Source organism: Leptonotus elevatus, chromosome 3, assembly GCF_054856555.1.
Source record: "Leptonotus elevatus isolate MCC_2025b chromosome 3, RoL_Lele_1.0, whole genome shotgun sequence".
Lineage (NCBI taxonomy): Eukaryota > Metazoa > Chordata > Actinopteri > Syngnathiformes > Syngnathidae > Leptonotus > Leptonotus elevatus.
Window position 1 is genome coordinate 24,091,448 of NC_141241.1, and position 23,744 is coordinate 24,115,191.

Consider the following 23,744-nt stretch of genomic DNA (forward strand, 5'->3'; position numbering starts at 1 on the left):
CCCCCGCTACCCCTCAAGCAGAGTCAATAAACAGTACTTTATTGTGTTTGGAAGGGCAGCAGGACGTGAGGGGGAGGTAGTTTAGTCGTAGGGGATGATTTGATAGCTTCTGATGACAAACATGTTTTTAATTTAGTGCTACTTTTTGCTCATGCAAAACTGTCCAGACGTTTACATAAATAGATTTAAAGTAATGATCTTTTTTTTTCTCTAGGTTCTCTAGATTTTTCTTCATCTTCTATTGGTGAACAAAAAACCCTAAGTGTCCACCAGAGAATTTGTGCGTCAGGAAATGACTCAAATGATTTTTCAGTTATCAATCTAATGTCTAATTAGGAACATAATCAGAAAATGAAATCTTTTAGATGTTAAGGATGGTTATGTAGCCAGATTACAAATAATTTTGTCTTTTTGTACCTGTAGGTGAACAATGTGGACTTTGCCAACATAATTAGGGAAGAGGCGGTGCTGTTTCTGCTTGATCTGCCGAGGGGAGAGGAAGTTACAATACTCGCTCAAAAGAAGAAAGATGGTGAGTTGTTAGTCTTTGAAACACATCAGCCATATGTTCCAGCATACTAAAATCATTTCCTAATGCCATTCTAACATTTGGTTTTATTTTTTTACATTATCGCTAGTGTATCGGAGAATAGTGGAGTCAGACGTGGGCGACTCCTTCTACATTCGCACACATTTTGAATATGAAAAAGAGTCACCATATGGCTTGAGCTTTAACAAGGGTGAAGTGTTCCGAGTGGTCGACACCCTCTACAATGGCAAATTAGGCTCCTGGCTTGCTATTCGCATTGGCAAGAACCATCAGGAGGTGGAGAGGGGCATCATACCCAACAAGAACAGGTAGGTCGCAGGTCACACTTTCGGAGAACACGTTTCCAAAAAGTCTTTCCACTTGTTTTGCTGTTATGAATGTGAAGTAGGTCATATGTATTCATAATTTTAAACAGGTTGATGACACCTGCAGATATTGACATAAATGTGTTGACTTAGTAGAGCATAAACATATAATTATTTGAGTTGTTGAATGTCTATGCTCTAAACAGCCAACAAATTCCCGTAAATATTGTTCATTGTAAAAAATATTTAGTACAGTTTATTAATTGTACTTTGACTGTTGCTTACTATAGTTTTTCCAGATGTATAATTCATTAAATTAGCTTGTATGTTGAGAACAAAGTCTTCTGGCTTAGTTTAGCTTATTAAAGCATGACAACAGATCCTACTGCTTTTTGCCTCAGGGCTGAACAGCTGTCCAGTGTGCAGTACACCCTCCCCAAAACACCAGGGGGTGATAGAGCCGATTTCTGGCGATTCCGTGGCTTGCGAAGCTCAAAGAGGAATTTGCGGAAGAGCAGGGAGGACCTTTCAGCACAGCCAGTTCAGACTAAGTTCCCCGCCTACGAGAGGGTGGTGCTTAGGGAAGGTGAGCAGAGTTCAAGGCATTTACAAATTCAGAATATCAAGATTTACATTTATAGGTTTCAACCAGAAGAATATCACTTCTTATTTGCAGTTATTTATTTATTTTTAATTCATACCCAAATGTATTACAAATAGTTTATTGTAATAATTAGTGGCATGGATTTCCATAGTACATGCTTACAAATTGTCAGACAGTCTGATGCACTTATGCCCAGAACTGTAACTAACCTTGACATGCTCTTGTTTACAAACAGCTGGGTTCCTGAGGCCTGTGGTCATCTTTGGGCCGATAGCAGACGTCGCAAGAGAAAAGCTGGCCAGAGAGGAGCCTGATGCCTTTGAATTAGCAAGTAAGTAGTCAACAATCAGTCTTTTGCTCTTATTAAAGTGTGCAGTGTAGTATATTTATTATTAAAGCTGTGCTTGTACTAAAATGTGTTTTGTTAATCAGCCTGCATGGAACAGATGTTAAATCAGTATCAGGTCATTGCCCCCGTTTACAGATCTTTCATATTGTCAAGGATCCGAATGAATGCTGAAGTTCTTTAAACTATAATTAGTTGATTTAAGTCCATTAATTAGGCTTAAATATTTTCAAGGGCCATTAAGTTTTGCTTTCAGAAAAATGTTCATAATGATTGTATAGCATTTAGGTTTTAAAGAACGGTGGAGGAGAAAGATTGTCACTCTTAAACATTACACAAACTCGTTTTTGTTATCATCTTTTGAACAATAACAATCATTATTTCATACACATATATTGCTATTGTCTGTATGCCTATTTATATTCTGTACAGAATATACTGTATATGTTTTTTGTTTGTTTGAACCCTGGAATCATTGTCAGGTCTTGTTTCTGTGGTATTTTCTGTTCATCGTTTTTCTCATGTTTAGCTGTCATTCGTCAACACTTAAAGCAACATAAGTAAGCATGCTCAGTGCTCACCCCCTTTAACTTGTAAGGTTTTTGTAATATGTCATAAAAATTAGTGTACTTTGAATTCCAAGTGAGCAAAGATAGAACCATACCTATTTCAGACCAACATAAGAAATGCTTCCATTTCTTGCTGTGTGTCTTCGGAACTCTAGTGATCTTTGTGTAACTGTATTTTCTTTTCAGAAACACAGCAACAACAAGGAGGAGAAAGTATGTCATTGAATGCATCAACTTGCATTTGTTTTATTTTACTTAAAGAATGGTCGATAATTAATCAGCAAGTATTTGGTAAATAGATTGCTTGCTCTAAATATGTAGGGTAATACCACTTAATTTGAGAACTTTGCAAAACAGCAATTGCTTGACTACGGGAGGCGTGCCACTAATAAAATGTAATATACTAACTTACAGCCCATATTACATGTACTCACAAATATGAAGACTGTATGAGGTACTTTTCTAAGTGGTCTTATGGGCCTGAGTGTCCATGTGTAGTCATGACCAAACATTAGTCAAATATTTTACTAATATCCATCCATTTCCACCTTTCCTCTTAAGGTTTAGCTACCATGTCACACTACACAAAATAAGCAGTATAGAAAATTGATGGATGGAGTTACACCTGAAATATTGTTGGCTAAGTTTTGTTAAGAGTGATTTCCTACTTGCAAAAATATTTGTCATGCAAATTGAGTGCCATTCTCATGTGAAAAGGTAGTTGCATCGCTTAATATGCCTTGGGACTTGCAAGGCAAATTATTTCATCTGTTTTACAACCACACAGTTGCATTGCAAATCCACAACTAAGTTTTGACAATTATTGAGTCAGTTGGTTAAAACCATTTAGATTAGACAATTTACCTTTTTTTCATTTTTCTTTTTTTTTTGCACAATCCAAACACTAAAGGAAATGAGTTATGTGACAGCACTTCATACATGTAAAAAAATATTTAAAGTTTTGCACATCTATGTTGCTTGGCTTCTACCAGTATATCAATCCAGCTATTCCTACACTTCAAACGTGATATTTGTAGTCCCACAATGTAAAATGTGTGATAGTTTTGAGTAAAGACAGAGGCATCTTTTCTAACCAGCCGCTATTTATTCGCCACTCATGGTGCTCTGATACAATTGAATTACCGGTAACAACAATCCGTTTTGGCAACAACAACAAAATGCAATTAAAGGAGTTGTATGCCAGCACAATAACTTATACTGTCAGCAACTTTAGCATTTTATTTCATATAGAAACACTTCTCAACACTCAATTCCCAACCGACTGTTAAACATTTCTGCATATGGTTAAATACCTGACTTGTTGCATGGCAGTACTTCTCTTTTTGAAAGTGCTTGTGTATGTAGTAATAGCGTAAGACCCTGCTAGAGCTCAGTAGTTTATCAAAAATCTGTACATTTTATGTACTGTGTGTTAAGCGTTCTATGAGTCACTATCGTTAGGATGCTCATGAGAAAACTTCCCTTTTAGTACCTTGTGTTTCCAGGCAGAACATCATTTCTTATATTTATGTGAATCATAAACCCCTGTGCACATCCTTGCTTAAATCCCTACGGTTTACAATGACTGTGAGTTGGCATTAATGCCAAATTACCCTTCTGCTTCTTTATTTCATGTCCGTGTTTCACACAAAACACACTTCTGGCATCTTCATTCACCTTATTTGCATTTGCACGTACACAGTCGGTCACTACAAACCATTTGTCATTTCCATTAATCTAGCCACAATACCTAATGGCTATTGCATGAATTTGGCTGCCATCTTTATTTTGTCTTGACATCTGTTTTCATAAACACTTGTCCTCTCCTGTACAGAGATTATTGTTCTGTATTTTACAGTTCTTTTTATGGGAGTCGACAACCGCATGCCACAAGGATGACTAATTTGGGCACTGCCTGTCTTGACTGTTTATCTTTCGTGTTGATGTGATGCAGTAACAATGTCTTTTTGCCTTCCGCAGAAAGTGAACCAAGGGATGCTGGAACTGACCAGAAAAGCTCTGGCATCATTCGCCTGCACACCATCAAACAGATTATTGACCGGGTGAGAGAGCTACCTGAATTAAAATCCATTTATTTACCTTTGTAGAGCTTGCTTTATTTTTAGCATCTCACTGCTGCCTTCTGGTGTAACCTGGACTATTTGGGTGTACAGCAATTTTAAGAGTTCTCTATGTGCAGAAATTAAACTCAGCAGACTTTCATAGTATATACATGATACACGCTTTGAATACAAACAATATGTAATAAGGTGTTATTTGTTTCATGTTTTTTTTTTTTAAAGGACAAACATGCAGTGCTGGACATCACGCCAAATGCAGTGGACCGCTTGAACTACGCGCAGTGGTATCCAATTGTCGTGTTTCTCAACCCTGACACAAAGCAAGGCGTCAAGACCATGAGGACCAGACTCTGCCCAGAGTCTCGGAAGAGTGCCAGAAAGCTCTTTGAACGAGCCCTAAAATTGAGGAAGAACAATCACCATCTCTTTACCAGTGAGTCCCTTGTGGGGAGGTTTTAACGCGTTCTTCTGAAGGAGGGAACATTATAGCTTTTTTCAAGGGTAAAGACACATTTCATGGGATGCAGTGTTGGCCTTATTATACTCAACCTAACTGCTATTGTTCAGTGATGACGTCATGCAACAACATGCTGCCGTTTCATCCAGATTTAGACTTCCTCTACATTTGCTTTTCCTGCCAAGGCCCGTGTTGTGTCCCTGCTTTGAAGCATCTGTAGGTGATAAAAAAATGATTGCAGTTCTGGATGGATTTCCACTTCACAATAATCCCCTAGCCAAACACACATTGTGCAAAACTAGCTTGCAGACGATGTTGTTGGTTCTTTACTTTAACAAATTGAAGTCTTCTGTTCCTCTGCTACTCTTTGTGTGTTCAGCAACCATCAACTTGAACAACATGAACGATGGATGGTTTGGAGCACTAAAGGAAACAATCCAGCAGCAGCAAAATCAGCTGGTGTGGGTTTCTGAGGGCAAGGTAAAGCACACACACAAGCCATGTTTTCACCGAGCAATACAGTTCAGGACCTTGTTGCCACAAGTGATAATTTTGCAGACGGAACATTTTCGTGATATTTTTTTTGTCACCCCAAAAAAAAAAATCTGATGAAAATGAAAGAAAAACTAAAATAGAAGCCATTCATTAAGACAATGATGATAACTAAATTGGCTGACAATTTTGTCAAGGACTAAAAACGAAAACAACTGACAAATTCACAAAATCTAATCAGAAGAAGGAATGAAACGCGGGTGGGAGAAAGGAACCACTCAGAAACTGTTCACTGCACTTTATTTAATGTTCATTTTGCAGATGTAAGATTCATCTCAGGCAATTATGCCCTTTAAAAAAATATATTTAGGTGAAAACTAAGTTTTAAGGCACGGCATATTGTCAGTTTAGCATGTTTTATTCAAAGACACAGTTCTGATAAACGTGTCTTAGGTGTTAAACTACAGTTACAAATAGGTGTTATAATTTTCTGCATAATTATAAATGTAGTTGACTCAAATTGGATTGAAACTAAAATACAATCAGATGACTAAAATTATGACAAAAAATGTGTAAAAAAACAAAAAAAAAACTAAATACAACAATTTCTTGTCAAAATTAACACTGGTGAGAACACAAAATGTGTGTTTTAACTAGGGATGTTCGATACCACATTTTTCAGACCGATACCAGTACAGGTACTCAACTCTTGAGTAGTCACCTTAGTAGTAGAAACTGATTCCATTGGTACTTCTGATGCATTTCCCCTAAAACAACAAGGACAGATCATTTTAAATTGTACGGAGACCCTAAGGTCACATGGTAAGAGGGGAAAAAACTGTTTGCATTTCCTATCCCTCTAAAAACAGTTGCGTCAAAAGTAACCCAATTATGGATCAAAGATGGACCGATCCCCAAGTCAAGGATCTGACCAATATTTATGAGTTGTTTTATGCTGAAAGACCCAAGAAGAGGATCATTTTTTTACCCATAGTTGGGTTATTTTTGACCCAACTGTTTTTAGAGTGTATGTTTATATGTTACATTTCAGCAAGTGTGCTATTCCTATTTTTGGGGGGATTGGCGGGCTTTATGGTATCATGCTGTTTACGTAGCTGATGCACCTATTGCCCAAACAGACCAAGTCAGCATTGTCAGTTCCAGATGACATTGTGACCAACTAAACTGAACTGCTTAAAAGAAATGTGATACCCACCTTGAACGTGTCTTCATTCATATTGCTGAAAACTCTTTGCTACCACTTTGTGCCACAGGCTGACGGAGCAGCAGAGGATGATCTGGATATCCATGATGACCGTCTGTCCTACCTGTCGGCACCAGGCAGTGAGTATTCCATGTACAGCACTGACAGCCGACACACCTCCGATTACGAGGACACGGACACGGAGGGCGGAGCCTACACCGACCAGGAGCTGGACGAAACGCTGAATGACGATGTGGGCCCTCCGACGGGGCCCGCCATCACCCGCTCCTCTGAGCCTGTCCGCGAGGACCTGCCCGTCATCCAGGAACCACCAGGCTACGCTGGTTACCAACACGGATTGCAGTCGGACCCCCTGAACCGCATCGACCCGGCTGGTTTCAAGGCCCCAGCGCCGCAGCAGGTAGCGTTTCTGAGAGCCGTGCGTCTCCCCTGTTGTCTGGAGGACGTGGTGTGCGTTAGAAGGGTGTTTTGGAGGCGCTATTGAAGGCTCATGTTTATTTTACAATTATTGTGTGCTTTTAATGTTCCAATGCAATATCAGTGTGAAAGTCAAACCTTTGCTAATCAGGTATTTATCGCCATACTATCGAAATATTATACAAAATCTATTAACACTACAGTAGTTACTTAACCCTTATGTGTGTGTGTGTGTGTGTGTGTGTGTGTGTGTGTGTGTGTGTGTGTGTGTGTGTGTGTGTGTGTGTGTGTGTGTGTGTGTGTGTGTGTGTGTGTGTTGACTAACCTTTCTGTGTGTTACATAGAACCTTAGAACGTAACCCTACAAAGCCTGAACCATGAAATGTATGAGAGAAAATTCAGATTATTTAGTATTTATTGGGGTTCTTTGAACAAACCAAAAACTTTTCTTTTTTTTGAAAATCAACTTCCACATATGACTTTTGATTTTTGTCATATTTGACAGGCTGATGGAGTCATGCTTTAAATTCATACATTTATAACTGTCAAAAATATAATGATAAACAGACATATCAAACATATTAGTATTTCCAAAAATCAGAAAGAACATTTCCCACTTATTAAGTATTGGTGTCTCTCCTTTCTCAATTGGGGCGATCTTGCATGCAAGGTCGCTGGAAAAGCCATCATCTGGGTGATACTGCCCTCAAATGGATTATCAGTGCAATACATGTGTCAGATCATATACGTCAGGGTTTTAATGGGAAAAGAAATATACTCATGAAATAGAGGGCTCAAAATGTCTTGTATTTAATATAATGCTTTTGGCATTATAGGATCAATACGTACTTTTCCTCTTGTATTCTGTATTACCAAGAGTTGTCTTATCTGTATGACTGTTGCTGATATCACTGGGAAAACAAGCGTATATTTGTCCAATTGTCTGTAACAGTACTCACCTATGTGCAATTCCTACTCTTGTTACACTTGTGATTGGGACTATGTTGATATGAGAAAGTATTATGTGCATGTTGAAAAAACAGTGTAAATCCACCATTGCTGTGAAATGTATTTATCACAGATTCCCAAATCGAAGTGTTTGTCGTTACGGTATCTGTTAATAAGCATAAAAAGGGACGAGGATACATTACTGTATTGTTACCGTAGAATTAAAGCCAAATTAGTGTATTCTAACATGGGAAATGTGTCCTAATTCCTAACATGGCATGCTGTTGGTTGATCAACAGCTACAACTAAAGTGTGGAGTCAAGGTGATTGGCTGTTTGAATCAGTGTAAGCTGTAAAGCACAAGTAAGGAGCAGAATGTTAGAAAGAAGCCATGACAACACTAACACTTGTTTGCACTGCACAGTAGTGTCAGCACGTGTTATTAAACATTTTTGAACCACTTCACAGAAAGCAGAAGCCACTGCCATCCCTAGCAACCCCCAGCTCCCTGAGCCCCTGGCTGAGACAGTGACCCCTGCCGTAAAAACTGTAGGGGGCCCGAGCCCCGGCGAGGCTCCTGGAGCTCACCACAGGCTACCAAGCCCCAACACAGAGGCTGGCTCACTAAAGAGGCCCACGCCTGAGCTAGCCCCTGAGAGTATCACATCAGAACCAAGACAGTCTGGACCGGCCAGTTCAGAAGCAAAGGTATCCAACTGACCTGCTTCAGATGCTCCGTGACCGGGCCCAGCTCAGCTCGATATGACCCAACTGACCGCCTGCGCTGCTGCTGCTGCCTGTCTACCTGCCTACTTCCTGCTGCCACGCTTATCTGTCTCTACTTTTCGCCCCCCTGCATGTCTGCTGACCACAGTGCTGCCCAGAGGACAGAGTTTTGTGTGTGAGAGTGTGCGCGCGTTTACATTTGTGCATGTGTGAGCAAATGTTGTTAAGCAACAGTGAGTGTGGAAGTGTTAGTTGAACAGGGAATGTCTCGCAGCGCTCACTGTTGTTAAACCTCTTTGCATGGCCACTAGACGTAGATCTCTGTGCTGTATTTTCCCAATGCTGATGAAACGGAGCCGTTGGTTTTTGTAAAAGCAGCCGTTGATTTTCCAACCATTGCATCTGCGTCTTTAGTGTTGTATACAACAACCTTGTAATAAAAGCTTGGGTGAGAGACTTCAGATTTGGCTGGAAAATTAACAGTTGCTTCTTAAATATCAAGTTTTCAATTATGTTTTTGTAACGTGCAAGTTGTGTTTAAATATTATTGTAAGACAGTGGGTGTCATTTTCCTAAGATATATCAAATAATTGCATTATTAAGCCCGATTGATGCAGTGCCTGTTGATAGTGCAGTGGTTCTTAACCTTTTTGGAGGTGTTTAACCCCACCCAATCCTATGCGTTTTCACCGAGCTTTTCTTTATTGAAAAATGAACAGGGAGAGTAGCTTTTTCATCAAATCTGGCGCTTTCACCTTGAATTCAGCAAGCATTATGTTCTTGTATTCTCTATCTCCTTGCATCTTAATTCATTCACTCACAGCCCTTTTAACTGAAGCAACCCCCTTCGCTCCCTGCTGTTTTTCTGGATTTTGACTGATTTTGCAAGTCCCACAGAATATTCTGTTCTATAGACACATGGCACCTACCAAAAGAAAGATTAGAGTCTCTTCTTTCATCAGGAAGAAAAAGTATATTTTTATCTGTTTCCATTTTGCAGCAATTAGCATTGGAATATAGCTAAGTTTCATCATTATTCACAAACCTGTTGAAAACACTGGGGAAAAGAGCTTGTTGCAACATAGCCCTGGTTGATCTCTTATGCTCTGCTGCCAAAACAAATAAAATAAAACTTATAAATGTTTTTGGGACCATGGCAATATTTAAAATAAAACGTTTTTGGGAGCAAATGAGTTAAGAAAGTGTTGCGTTTGTTTTTGCTAGCTAGCTAGTTGTGGTGGATGAGAATTGCTCAACTTGGCATTGCAAATCCTGTAGTTTGGACGCTGACTCCCATCACTCAACTCAACTATATTTCTAGAGCACTTTAAAACAATCACTGCTGTTTTGTTAAGATGGAACCCAGGGGCAGCAAAAACAATGAAAACAGCAGAGGCCCCAGAATTGAGCTCTGTAGAACACCATACGTTCCGTTGTACATGTGAATTCATATTGGACATATTTGTCCGACTCCTTTCTTTTTATGCAATGTACCATCGGGGTTTGTCAACACCAATCATATGAGTCGAGTTTGTGTCTTGATCTTTGCTGAACCCCAGTTTAAGAACCACTGCAATAGTGTTAAATTTCCAAACATTTGGATGTCAGGAAATGTTTTAGGCAAAAATGTATCCCATTGTTTTGTAGTATAGTATTTTTGTTTGCTATATCATTTGAATTACCTACAGTAAGTGTTTCATTTGAAAGCACAATGCTTTTTGTGATTTTCTGTTTGAATATACTATCTGACCAGTAACCCCTCCCTCTCAGTTTCTCTATTGCAGGTCTTTCCCCACTCGTTTCCTCTTCTGTAATTAATTTCACGCAATTGTTTGAATATTTTCAGTTACTTCATCCTTTCATACCTTTCAATCTAAATTGACGTGTGTAGTATGTTGGTGGATCCTGTGATGCTGCTAACCTTATGCTTTGTTGTGTATTTGTAGATGTTTCAAAATGATCCGGACAGCACAGGGAGATCCGGCCCTGGACTGAAAGCGGGGAACTATAACCCTCAACAAGGATATCAACCTGACCAGCAGCCGTACAGAGATTATGACCACCCACCTAGTCGCTTTGATGTCAGCAGTGGAGGTGGTTATCTAGAACCAAATTACAGAGACTATGACTCTCCGCCCTTTGAGAACAGTGTGCCTCACTATGACCAGCAACAGTGGAACCCTTACAGCCAGACACACTCTAATGCCAACTCCCAGGGCTACGATCCACGCCTGCCATACAACGATGGCCTCGATTCTCAGTACTCCCCTCCACCACGCTTCGATGAGCCTCCACCTCAGCAGGGATTCGACGGGCGGCCTCGCTACGGTAAACCCACAGTTGCGGGGTCTGTCCGCTACGATGACCCCCCAACCCTTTCTCCAGACCTGCACTACAACCAAGATTCTCAACTGACTTCACACTCTTCAGTTTCCCGCTCGCCCAGCGGCCAACGTCCTGCCTACAACCAGGCACAAACACAGCACGTAAAAGGCTACAAACCTCAGCAGTATGACACTGTCCTTGTAAACTCTGACACCAGCCCCACATCCCCGCCCAAAGCAGGGCTCAGCACATTTTCCCGTGTAGACACTTCGAAGCCTGACACTGCCAGAAAGGAGTTACACGAGGATGACCCCGCCATGCAACCGCAGTCGGTCCTAACAAGAGTCAAAATGTTTGAAAACAAACGTTCTGTGTCTGTGGACCGAGCCAGAGATGCAGGAGATCCATCTGCGAAGGTAAAGTTTTTGCCTTTCCATTGGCTACTAATTAAGTTAAAGTCAACATTAAACATTTATTGACAACAATATGTTTTAAGTGACCTCACTAGTCAAAACATGACATTCTGATTAATATTACATTTTTGGAATATGAGTTATGAAGAAAAATCCAGCCGTTTTTATGCATCTCGGGGGGGCGGCTATTTTGCCACTTGCTGTCGACTGAAGATGACATCATAGTTTCTCAAGGCTTAGGTAATAACCAGTCAGAGCTCACATGTTTTCTGCGCTTTGATTGGTTGTTACCTTAGACCTGAGCAACATTGATGTCATCTTCAGTCGACAGCAAGTGGCAAAATGGCCACCCCCTGTGATGGATAAAAACGGGTGGATTTTGCTGCTTAACTAATATTCCACTAACATAATATTAACCAGAATGCCATATTTAGACTAGTGGGGCTGCAATAGAACATATTATTGTCCCCCAAAAAATGGGTTGACTTCCCCTTTAAATAATCTCCACAATCGCGCTTGGTAACGGGGAAATTTACCATACCATCTGTCCTTTTTTTTTTGTTTTGCTAACATAGACTGCAGATTTGCCTTTGAAAGCAGGGGGAATCATCCCTAAAGCCAATTCTTTGAGCAACCTGGACTCAGAAAAGAGCTATAGGTAAGCAAGTGTTTTTATTGGTTTTCACTCTTTGGCACGCTGAGATTACAGGATAATCCAAAACACTTGTTTAATTGTTATGCCCGTTTTGACTCATTGTGATGTAATTTCGTATTCCTTGCGTGACCACGCCTTCCTTGCGCTCTGATTGACGAGTGGCATTTGTTTACCCACCTGCTGTAGAGTCCCAGAGCCTCAGAAGCCTCAGTCCAAAGTGGCTGATGACATTGTGCGTTCTAACCATTATGACCCAGATGAGGATGAGGACTACTACAGGAAACAGCTGTCTTACTTTGACAGGCTCCAGACTGGCCCCGCCAAACCCCAAGCGCAAGCACAAACAACGCACAACTTCTCCAGGTAATTCTCAAAAGTGCACCGTGATTTTGACACAGTTTGCTCTCAAGCTTTTACACACAGCACCAGATTTACTGACAATTAATTAGAGCTGTCAAAATAGATCTACAAGTAATCGATTATCAAATTTTAATAATTTCAACAACTATTTTAATAAGCGAGTAATTGTTTGGAGCCAATTTTTTTATTGTCCAAATCATCTGTTTTAAGCCTACCAACAGTAATTGTACACTGATTTCTGTAGTCCTTCATGAAAGAAGACTGATTGTCTTCTGTGTTTTAATCAAAATAAGACTTTTGCAAACATCTGTTTGTACTTCGGAAAACAATGGCCCAACCAGTTACATAGTACAACATCAATCCCCCTTTTTTTAATTGCTACACAAATATGAAATACGGAATAACCACCAATCACTGTTTAATAAACAGTAATCAGGGAGAAAAATGCTTTTAATACACTTTAATGCAAAATTTTAATTAATTGGTTTAATCAATTGATTATGCGATGGATTAATCAATTCTAAAAATATTCGATAGTGACAGCACTGCAATTAATACAGATCAAAAGTCAACATATACCCCCCAAAAAAGTCTTGTCTCATTTTTGGCACATTTATCAAAGGTATTTTATAGCAGGTTTTGGAATCCATTTGAAACCACTGCACGTTCTTTAGGCTCAGATATTCTTTCCACCTTCAATCTCCATTTTTATATGCAAGTTGAATATTCATTGAGATATTCATATTCATTCATTGTCATCGTTTTTAATCTTTATTTTTTTTTATTGTGCTTACAGAACAGAATCTGTGGAGAAACCGAGTTCAGCAGAGAAAAGATATGAACCAGTACCCCAGTTGACACCTCTACCACCAGCCACACTTCCCAAGCCCTCAACTGAAGGTATCGCACACATGCCGCTGCTTAATGCAAATTGTTTTGTGGGAAAACGGAAAAAAACACACTCGTATTTGCAAACGAATAATAAGGTTAACTCTACTCTAATATGCGTCCCTCAGCCAAACCTCCTTCCAGGGAGGACACTGTCCAGAGCAACTTCCTGCCTCCCAAAACTTTTCCTGAGAAGTCTCCTGTGAATGGCACTAGTGAAAAGCCTCCGAAAACCATCACCAGCGGCGGGGCTCCACCAGCATCTAGCTACAACCGCTATGTGCCCAAACCCTACACAACCTCTGCCAGGCCTTTCGAACGCAAGTTTGACAGTCCCAAATTCAACCACAACCTTCTGCCCAATGACAAGCCAGATACGGCCTCAAAGGTAACCAGCATTTGAACAAGTGTTGGTGTATCTAATGTTGTGGGTGGTGTGCAAGTGAACTCAGTAGAATGTTATGTATCTGGATTCATTGACATATTACATCCCTTTTGTTTTGAACAGAGTCAAAGTGCAAGCCCAGTGAAGCCCTCCCAGTCCCACAACACCGACCATGACAGTGGCCTAGATACATTCACTCGTACAATTGACCATCGCTCCAAGTATCAGCACAACAATATCAATGCTGTGCCCAAGGCCATTCCTGTGAGGTAACTAATCACATCATTCACGGATGAAATGGAAAGTCCATTACATTGGAGACATGCATATGCGGTGTAGTGAGCATTGCTGCCTTCCAGCCCCACCGCCCTGGACGATGATGAGGAGGAGGATGAGGGTCACACGGTGGTCGCCACTGCTCGAGGGATCTTCAACAACAATGGTGGCGTCCTGAGCTCCATTGAGACGGGTGTCAGCATTATCATCCCTCAGGGCGCCATTCCTGAAGGCATTGAGCAGGAGATCTACTTCAAGGTCTGCCGAGATAACAGCATCCTGCCTCCACTTGACAAGGAGAAAGGTAACATCACAAAATCCCACTGCAATGACATGGGTTTGTAATTGTCTATAGATGCCCTAAGATGGCGTCAAATCACTTAAAACGTGGAGGATCATAAAGCATCAACACTCTGTACATCATTTCAATTACTCAACACAAGCAAAACACTTTCTCTTAAGGGTTCTCAATAGTATTAGCTAGCATACTAGCCTAGATGACACGTTAGCAAAAACAGATATGAAATCCCACATGGGCAAACAAATATGTGCACTCGCACAAACAGTATTATTTCGTTAAACCCAACTTTTCTCCTTTTCACCCTTGAATAAATGTTTGGATGTATAATCAAATTGTAGCGGCAAAGCAGAGTACAGTACATGGGCTAATTAGTAGCTGCACCTGGAGAAAAGCAGAAACATGCTTTGTTTCACTTGACAGCACAAGCTGCATTCAAGGACCAGCAACAAAACAGCACATCTCAAATGCAGATGAAAAAAACATTTTCAATGGTTTTAAATAGGGGTTTTAATCAGAATTAATTGCATGACTTTAATAGTTAACTCAAGATTAATTGCAAATTTTATATGTTTTAAATGTACAATTAAAAAAAATCTGTTTTCATACTCTTGTTAACATAAAAGGGGGAATAAAGTTAATCTAATTGAAATATGGCTGCTTAAAAAGAGCCCTGTACTGTAAAACAAAAACGTGTGATATTGATTTGTGTTTAGGTCATAATTCTGCCACTAGATGGCATCATTGAATTTGTAAGACGCTGGTGCATTTTTCTTTTCATATTAAAAGCTATCTAAAATTGTAAAATACAACTTGACCACAGTCTCCACAAATATATGCATTATAATTACATTTTTTACTGCTAGATTTTTACGTGGATGTGTCTGCTGCGTTGCGACTGGAATTCCCCCAGTACAGTAAGGAGCAGTCATTAATCGTGCAAAAATAGTGGTGTTAAAGCAACTTTAAATTAACTCAAGATTAACGTACAAATTTTGACACCCCAAGTTTTCAACCTTACAAAACCATGCAAAATTTCCATTAGATGGTGCTAAAGTAATACTTCTTATTTTTTTTATTTTTTTTGCTTTAGCTTGAGAAAAGTAACAAGTGTAATATTTCAGTGAATAATGTTTAAGTTCCCCCCAAAATACTAGAGTGGCGAACCACGAGCGCTTATGACGTCACATCCGCAGGCAGAGGGCTGGAAATTCGAACCAGAATCCAGTGTGAAAACTATTTGCCAGAGGCTTGCAGGAGTACCCATTGTGAATAGCTTAAGTGTTAATATAGAAGATGTTTAAGTCATAAATGGTCAAATAAAAAGGCTACTTACTGTAAAGATATTTGGGGTGCAAATTGCTACATAGAGCAGCTTTAATAAGAACAATACCTGCTAACAGAAAAGAGAAAGGTTGGCGATCTCAAGAAAAATGTTTTTGTGTGTGTGTTCTGATGCTATTATGTTTTTTTCCCTGCTGTCATTTTCAGGGGAGACCTTGCTGAGCCCTCTGGTGATGTGTGGACCTCACGGCCTCAAGTTTTTGAAGCCTGTGGAGCTGCGCTTACCTCACTGTGCGTCAATGACCCCTGATGGTTGGTCTTTTGCTCTAAAATCCTCCGACTCCTCGTCGGGTATGCTGTGCTTTCTCAGTTCTTCTGGGGTCGTTTGGGCTGGCTCTGTGACTATTTCTCTGCCGTGGGTCACCTCAATCATTTCCCCCTAGTTGTGATTCTTTTTTTTTAATTTTCTTTTTTTTCATTCAATGTTTTGTGACAATTTGGTAAAAGAATCAGTCTATGGGGAAATACATCTGTCCTTATTCATATCATTTACAAATCACAATGGCTTTAGGTTATCCATTTTTATCAATTTTTCTGTTTATCACCTATTTTCCCTTATTCCCTACTTGTCAGTTCTTGTGGTATTCACATCAAAGCCCATTTTCATTATTTGTAGGTACTCTGTCACTCTTCCCCTTGACGTTCATGAATCTAATGAGAACCAATACAAGAACTGTGTCAAAAATTGTACAGTAACGCTAACTTTAAAGTGGAGTCAAACCTTAAACATTCCATGACAATAATATGTTATATGTGACGTCACTAGTCTAAACATGACATTCTGATTAATATTACATTTGTGGAATATGAGTTATGAAGCAAAATCCAGCTGTTTTTATCCATCTCGGGGCGGCCATCTTGCCACTTACTGTCGACTGAAGGTGACATCAATGTTGCTCAGGGCTCAGGCAACAACCAATTAGAGCTCACCTGTTTTCTGAACCTGAGCTGTGATTGGTTGTTACCTGAGCAACTGTGATGTCATCTTTAGTCGACAGTAAGCGGCAAAATGGCCGCCACCTGAGATGGATAAAAACAGCTGGATTTTGCTGCTTAACCTCATATTCCACTAACACAATATTAAACAGATTAATAGTGGGGCAGCATTTTACATATTATCATGGGGGGGAGATGGGTTGACTTCCTCTTTAATATCACATTTATTTATTAGTAATATTTTTGTCCAATTTATATGAAAAGCTATTGTATTGTATCTTATTAGTAGGTCTAACCATTTTTGTGGATTTATGGATACATCAACCTCACTAAGTATGCATGCTGCAGCCACTTGTCTTGCCACTTTAGTTCATTTCCTATATATACACACACATAACATAACAAATGCATGTTGTTGTTTTTCCTCTCACACAGCCACCCCAATGCTGGTCGGAAGAACCACTTTTATAGATCTCTTAATTGACACACTGACCAACCAGTCCAATTCAATTTGAGATCCAGGTCACCTGCGACCCTAATAACAATAAACGATATAGATGAGAAAATGCATGTTTGGATATTTGAAGTGATGCATAAGATAGGGTTTGGGAAATCTTCCCTTGGATGTTAATGATTTTGTTGACTGCAGTATAAAGGTCAATTCTTAATCCAAGAACACTTTTTGGATCATTTAATTTAGTATACATAAATAAGTCTGTAGTCATTCTAATAGGAGACTTAAATGTGATATTGCGCTATGTGGCTAAATCTATAGCATTGAAACAAATGTAAAAAGCTCAACTCTTGCAAAGAAATCAAAAGATCAGACGGTGACTTCTTTCCTCATCCCTTGAAGAAGAGTGGTCATTTTGGCCATTGTTAGGATTAGCAGTTAATTAGCCTCATTTGAAGAATAAGAAGTGGCGTCTGAATGAGATGCTGGCTGCCTCCGTTGTTGGGCAGGATTATCAGGCTGCGTGCTAATCCTCTTATTGCGAGGCAAGGCCACTCTCCGGCCGGCTCTTGTCCCCTCTGTCACTTTCTTCTTACATTGTGTCCCCGCTCATCGCTTCCTTCTTTACAGCGCTTGGCGACTAATGGAAGCTCCTCCCTAGAGTATGCCTTCTTCTCTAATCACATTTTTGAAAGCCATGTAAAACTAGTGAACTTTAAGAATGTGGACAGATTGCATGAGCAGCAGATCTCAGTAGCAGTTCATTACGACTACGAATGATGATGCTGTCATCGTAAGGCTGTCATGTTCTTAATTTAAGTCCCATGGTGTCATAATGACGTACTGTATGTAATATGCTTTCACATGATAGTGTTTGGGCCGCACAGTTCTTTCACTCTGCATGTTGGACCTTCCTAGCTGCATGGCATTGGCTGAGAACGTGTTCTGGTTGTGCTTACTATGATAATTAGCTCAGATCGCTCACAACAGTCACTTTTTCAGAAATAGGTCCAAAATAAGAATTCAGCACTTTTCAGTAGAGCTGGCCGGTTCTGAAAGAAATCATCACAATTAATTTTGATTGATATTGAAATTATGAATAAAAATGAGTATTTATTGATTTCAAAACTTAGTATTTATTCAACCGCCAAAAGTCAACCACTTAAAAAAAAAAAAAAATACAATCATAGCTGCATAGCTCTATTCTTGAACATTATATTTTTTTCTGCCAAGTACAAAATTACCCTTTAAATATCAGGAGATCATATTTGCACAGTCAAACTGTGATTGAGCATCTCTTTATGATATTTATTTGATCTTACTTTGTTTTTCACAAGTCTTGGATTTGCTTGGACTAATTTGGGACCTCGGGTATCATATTTTGTGCCAGATTTAAAAAAAGAAATTAAATAAATCATTGAATCCTTGAAATCTCAACTTTATTTATCCGGAACAACCAGAAAATTAATTAACAAAGTAAAATAAAAATATACTAAAATAATAGCAATAAATAAATAAAAATAAAAGTTTGTGTTTGGCCTCTTTGGGGCAATACATGCTTGGAGTACACACAATGACGTAAAAAGTTGCGATTGAGCTCTATGAATATAACTTGTTTTTCACAGATGAAGAATGTGTACCTTTGAGAAGTCTGGTTGCATGCGTTCCGTTATTTGTTAATTGAAGGAATATCACTCCCAGAAGTTGATGCTAATTTCCTGTTAGTATGTCAATGGGATTTCAGATTCAATTTAGCATTAGCACTGACCTTTTTTTGTTTTGTTTTGTTTTTTAACAAAGCATACTTGGTGCTCTGGTAACGACCAATCACAGCTCACCTGTTTTCTGAGTGATGTGATGTCCGCAAGCTGAGCCGTCGTTACCTGAGCCCTGCACAACTCTGGCTTTGTCCGAATATCCCCCCTTATTCCCTAACCCAGGGGTCTGCAACTTCTCCTGTCTAAAGAGCCATTTTAGGCCAAATAAATAACCAAAAGTATGTTTGGAGCTGCAAAACTTTTGAAGATTGTGATGAAGGAAACAGTGTGTTAATGTTAGTCTAATGTACTAAGGGCCCGAGAGTTAATTAGAGCTGCACCACAAAACAAAAATATTAGAGCAGCATCCAATACATAGACGTTAATTTTCATTTACCTTTCGTCTTCCGTTTTTCTTTTGTTTGTTGTTGTTGTTTTTTGGTAATTTTATGTTATGGTCATTTTCGGGATTTCTTCTTTTGTTATTGGACATTTTATAGTTACTTTGTAAAAGTTTTCTTTTCTGCCTTCTTTATTGAATTCTCTGACATTTTTTTAAATTTCATGGACATTTTATGGTAATTTTCTGCTTTTCTTCTTCCTTTTTCAACATTTTATGCTAACTTTTTAGGCTTTTTAAAAAAAACTTTTTCATCTACCTTTCGTCTCTCTTTCTGACAACTTAAACATTTGGACGCTGGCAATTTTTTAATATTTAATCATTCATTTTTTAAATCTAAATCATTAATTCATGTAAAGAAAATGTAACATATTTATACTGATCATTTTTAGAGATCTACATAGAGCCGCAGTTTGCAGATCCCTGCCCTAACCCCCTCATTCACTACATAGCCCCCACACTATATAGTAATAATATATATTACCCTCATTCTGTTTGGCGATTCGGACAGCCAGCTCACTACTTGCTCCTCGTCACATAGACTATCACGTGACCACTGTAAATGTAATGACGCACCGGCGTATAAATCTCTGACCTAGTTAATGTGAATTAAAAAAAAGAAAGATTAGAGTCTCTTCTTTCATCAGGAAAAAAAGTATATTTCTATCTGTTTCCATTTTGTAACAATTAGCATTAGAATAAAGCTCAGTTTCATCATTATTTACATTCCTGTTGAAAACACTGGCAAAAAGAGCTTATTGCAACATGGCCCTGGCTGATCTCTTATACTCTTATGCCACCCGCTGGCCTTTTTTTGTAATAACTACCATTGCTTTAAGCCCCTACTTCATGTCAGAAGCTGCAACAAATCCTTCTGTTTGCTTTTGCATTAAAAAAAATATTTAATTTTTTTTTTTAAACGTATTCATACGTTTTGGGGAGTGAAAGGCAAAGTATTAAAATAAAAATTGTTGACACGTTTTCAGGTTTGAATGGGTTAAATAATTTAAAGCCTGCTCAAGGGAGGGCAGAATAACATACACGCCACATGTTCGCATGCAACATCATCCACGCTGTCACGCTGTCTGGCACACTATTATTAAGATCGAGAGAAGCCAAACTCAGATTCTCAATTGCATTTGGATGAATTGCCCAGCCATACCTTTCATTCACGGCCAGTATTTTTGTATAAAATGTAGCGAAAACATGTGACCGATGGAAACATGATGATCTTTGTATTCTGGATTATACCCTCGAGCCTTGAAGTGTTGAACCTGACAGTAATACATGACACCTTTTCTACCAACACATTCACATTCAATTACCGTCACAAATTTGTCTTTTTATGGAAACTTACGGATCAGGAAAGTGCTTCGGCTGATTGTTTTTTTGTTTGTTTTTTAAACAGCGGGTGTGCTCCCAAACAATTCCCTTCACTGATTTCAATACTGGATGCTGTATTGTGTGCCCTTAAATGTATTTTTGTACTAATAGACAATTAATGATGTATGGCACACCATTACCAACTTATTTTTAGATTTAACACGGCTTTAATTGGATATTAGCGCTTCACGTGTGGCTGATTTCTTTTTTTCCCCTCCTCTGCAACACAGTTTTAAGTATACTACTGTATTAATAAATAAAATCATTTTAAGGTAACGTTTGACAAAGATGTCTTTTCTTACAAAGCGTTATTGATCTAAAATTAGCAGTCACGTCCAGCATTAAGCGACTATATTTAGCTACAGTTAACTTGATGGTTTTAAAGCTTCCAGTGGATTTGCTTGTAAAAGATTCGAAAAGTGCATCATTGTTATTTTCCGTTGCAATGTGACAATTATTTATTTGTTATTAACACCAATCCTTTGTGGGGTGTAACAAAAAGGATTGGCGTTCTCCACGCAATTTACAAGTGGCCACTAGATGGCGCCTCTGAAGGTCACAATCCTGCATTAGTGCAAGTTAGCTCTTTTTCAGCAACGTTTTGTCTCTTGCCATTACATAGGACTCCCTCAAAATGCCACTTCCTTCACAGTGCCCATGTGCAACAGTTGACCATCACATTCAGTCTTACCTGCGGATTGTACTGAGTTTAATATTAATGCCACCAGATAATTTAAACACGCTGGCTGGCAAATGCTTACTGGAGAACATTAAATATTTTCCAAATATATTTATTTCTCCTTTGTTGTTATTTTAACGTAACCATGCACAAGTACGTCCTGCGTGGAAGTGTTACTACAAATATAATTAAACTTACTATTGTTGTCTGATGTTCTAATTACACGCCACATGTTCGCATGCAACATCATCCACGCTGTCACGCTGTCTGGCACACTATTATTAAGATCGAGAGAAGCCAAACTCAGATTCTCAATTGCATTTGGATGAATTGCCCAGCCATACCTTTCATTCACGGCCAGTGCACTGTGCAGTCGTCATAGTGACTGAGGTTGAATTTGAAGTCATCAAGAGACATTCATTAAAGATGAAGTGACTTGCCTATTGTGGCGTGTCTTGGCCGTTTGGATGTAGGCCGCTGTCTTGTAGCATCCAAGCGTGGCTGGCAGACAGGAGATGCAATCAGGGCCCTGCAGCTCCACTCAAGTAGTTGATGAATTTCCACTGTTTCCACACAGCCTGTGAAGAGGGAGTGCTTATAGAGCCATTACAGTTTAATTGAAGCTAAAAGACTCTTGTCACTCACCATCTGTTCCATCTGTTCCCTTTCCTCTCAGGTGACCCAAAAAACTGGCAGAACAAGTCTCTCCCTGGGGACCCCAACTACCTGGTGGGAGCCAACTGTGTTTCTGTGCTCATCGACCACTTTTAAATGCGATGTTGCGGAATATGCATCCATGGTGGATCCACGAGGACACATGCATAAACACACACATCGACAGCCGCACCGGCGACGGCGGCATGAAGAAGGATCCAGTCGGTGCTGTTTACGGCCGGGCACTGAAGATTATGAGACTTTTCCCCTCAAATGAAGTCTTGATGAAGTGAAACCACTGATGCATGCCCCCGCCCTTCCTACTAATGCTATATATAATATACAATGAAGTTTTTACATGAGTATACCTGGATGGATTGTTTTCCGATTTGCGCCACCAGCGAACATATTTTACAAACCAGTGTCGGTGTATTTATGCTATATATGCATACAGTATATATAGTAGTCTAGATTAATAAAAAAATGTATCATGCATTTTAGTCCTGAATTCAAGCTCCTGTTATTTTTTCAGTTCAGGTGACTGAATATAATGATGTATCCGCATTCTTCCACTTTGAGGGAATCTGATGGAGTTTGAAGGTCAGCCGGATGTAAAAGTCAAGCAGCACACTTTAACTTTTTTTCTTCCTCTGTTGCGCCTTTTTTTTTTTCTCTTGTAGCTTGAGTGGTGGTGGCTCCTTCCAGCCTGAGGGAGATCTATGCATGTGGTTCTACTCAGGTCCAGTGGCCTCCTCAGTTGCTTCCTCACCTTTCGTTCTCGTTTTGCACTCGTGCATTCAAACACAATAAGCAGCGATGCCTTATCTGCAGCTAATTCACCTCTTTTCATGACGAAAACAATAATTTATGATGAGTAACTGTCTCGTGTTGTTTGGTCTGCCATTTTTGTTAACCCAGCATATAAGCAAACTCGGGTTCAGCACACTAACGGTTGCGAGAGGATAACAAATGTATGTTGGTCTTTTATCTCCTATGCATTAAAAAATGAAGAAGAGTGGCTGTAAATAATGCGAGCATATTGCCTTGGTTCTTTTGTTTGTAAATGAACTATTTTTTTTGTAAGACTTTCTTTTTGTATAAAATGTAGCGAAAACATGTGACCGATGGAAACATGATGATCTTTGTATTCTGGATTATACCCTCGAGCCTTGAAGTGTTGAACCTGACAGTAATACATGACACCTTTTCTACCAACACATTCACATTCAATTACCGTCACAAATTTGTCTTTTTATGGAAACTTACGGATCAGGAAAGTGCTTCGGCTGATTGTTTTTTTGTTTGTTTTTTAAACAGCGGGTGTGCTCCCAAACAATTCCCTTCACTGATTTCAATACTGGATGCTGTATTGTGTGCCCTTAAATGTATTTTTGTACTAATAGACAATTAATGATGTATGGCACACCATTACCAACTTATTTTTAGATTTAACACGGCTTTAATTGGATATTAGCGCTTCACGTGTGGCTGATTTCTTTTTTTCCCCTCCTCTGCAACACAGTTTTAAGTATACTACTGTATTAATAAATAAAATCATTTTAAGGTAACGTTTGACAAAGATGTCTTTTCTTACAAAGCGTTATTGATCTAAAATTAGCAGTCACGTCCAGCATTAAGCGACTATATTTAGCTACAGTTAACTTGATGGTTTTAAAGCTTCCAGTGGATTTGCTTGTAAAAGATTCGAAAAGTGCATCATTGTTATTTTCCGTTGCAATGTGACAATTATTTATTTGTTATTAACACCAATCCTTTGTGGGGTGTAACAAAAAGGATTGGCGTTCTCCACGCAATTT

The 23,744-nt window shown here is 39.2% G+C and overlaps 1 protein-coding gene across 11 annotated transcripts in view; it reads left to right on the forward strand.

Moving 5' to 3' along the window:
• tjp1a (tight junction protein 1a) overlaps positions 1–23,495 on the forward strand; it is a 129,137-nt gene extending 105,642 nt beyond the window's left edge. For 4 of the 11 annotated variants that reach the window (XM_086072321.1, XM_086072322.1, XM_086072328.1 and 1 more), the window contains 19 exons: positions 424–532; positions 639–858; positions 1,257–1,441; positions 1,695–1,790; positions 2,561–2,587; positions 4,355–4,437; positions 4,678–4,888; positions 5,292–5,392; positions 6,679–7,029; positions 8,463–8,702; positions 10,667–11,461; positions 12,034–12,116; positions 12,300–12,476; positions 13,270–13,373; positions 13,490–13,749; positions 13,870–14,015; positions 14,106–14,326; positions 15,812–15,955; positions 21,950–23,495. In XM_086072321.1, coding sequence (XP_085928447.1) covers positions 424–532; positions 639–858; positions 1,257–1,441; positions 1,695–1,790; positions 2,561–2,587; positions 4,355–4,437; positions 4,678–4,888; positions 5,292–5,392; positions 6,679–7,029; positions 8,463–8,702; positions 10,667–11,461; positions 12,034–12,116; positions 12,300–12,476; positions 13,270–13,373; positions 13,490–13,749; positions 13,870–14,015; positions 14,106–14,326; positions 15,812–15,955; positions 21,950–22,044 — 3,648 coding nt within the window. In that variant the 3' untranslated portion in view covers positions 22,045–23,495. The remainder of the gene's footprint in view (positions 1–423; positions 533–638; positions 859–1,256; positions 1,442–1,694; positions 1,791–2,560; positions 2,588–4,354; positions 4,438–4,677; positions 4,889–5,291; positions 5,393–6,678; positions 7,030–8,462; positions 8,703–10,666; positions 11,462–12,033; positions 12,117–12,299; positions 12,477–13,269; positions 13,374–13,489; positions 13,750–13,869; positions 14,016–14,105; positions 14,327–15,811; positions 15,956–21,949) is intronic. The other 7 variants (XM_086072323.1, XM_086072324.1, XM_086072325.1 and 4 more) reach the window with 6 other exon arrangements.
• Positions 23,496–23,744: the final 249 nt, after the last annotated feature.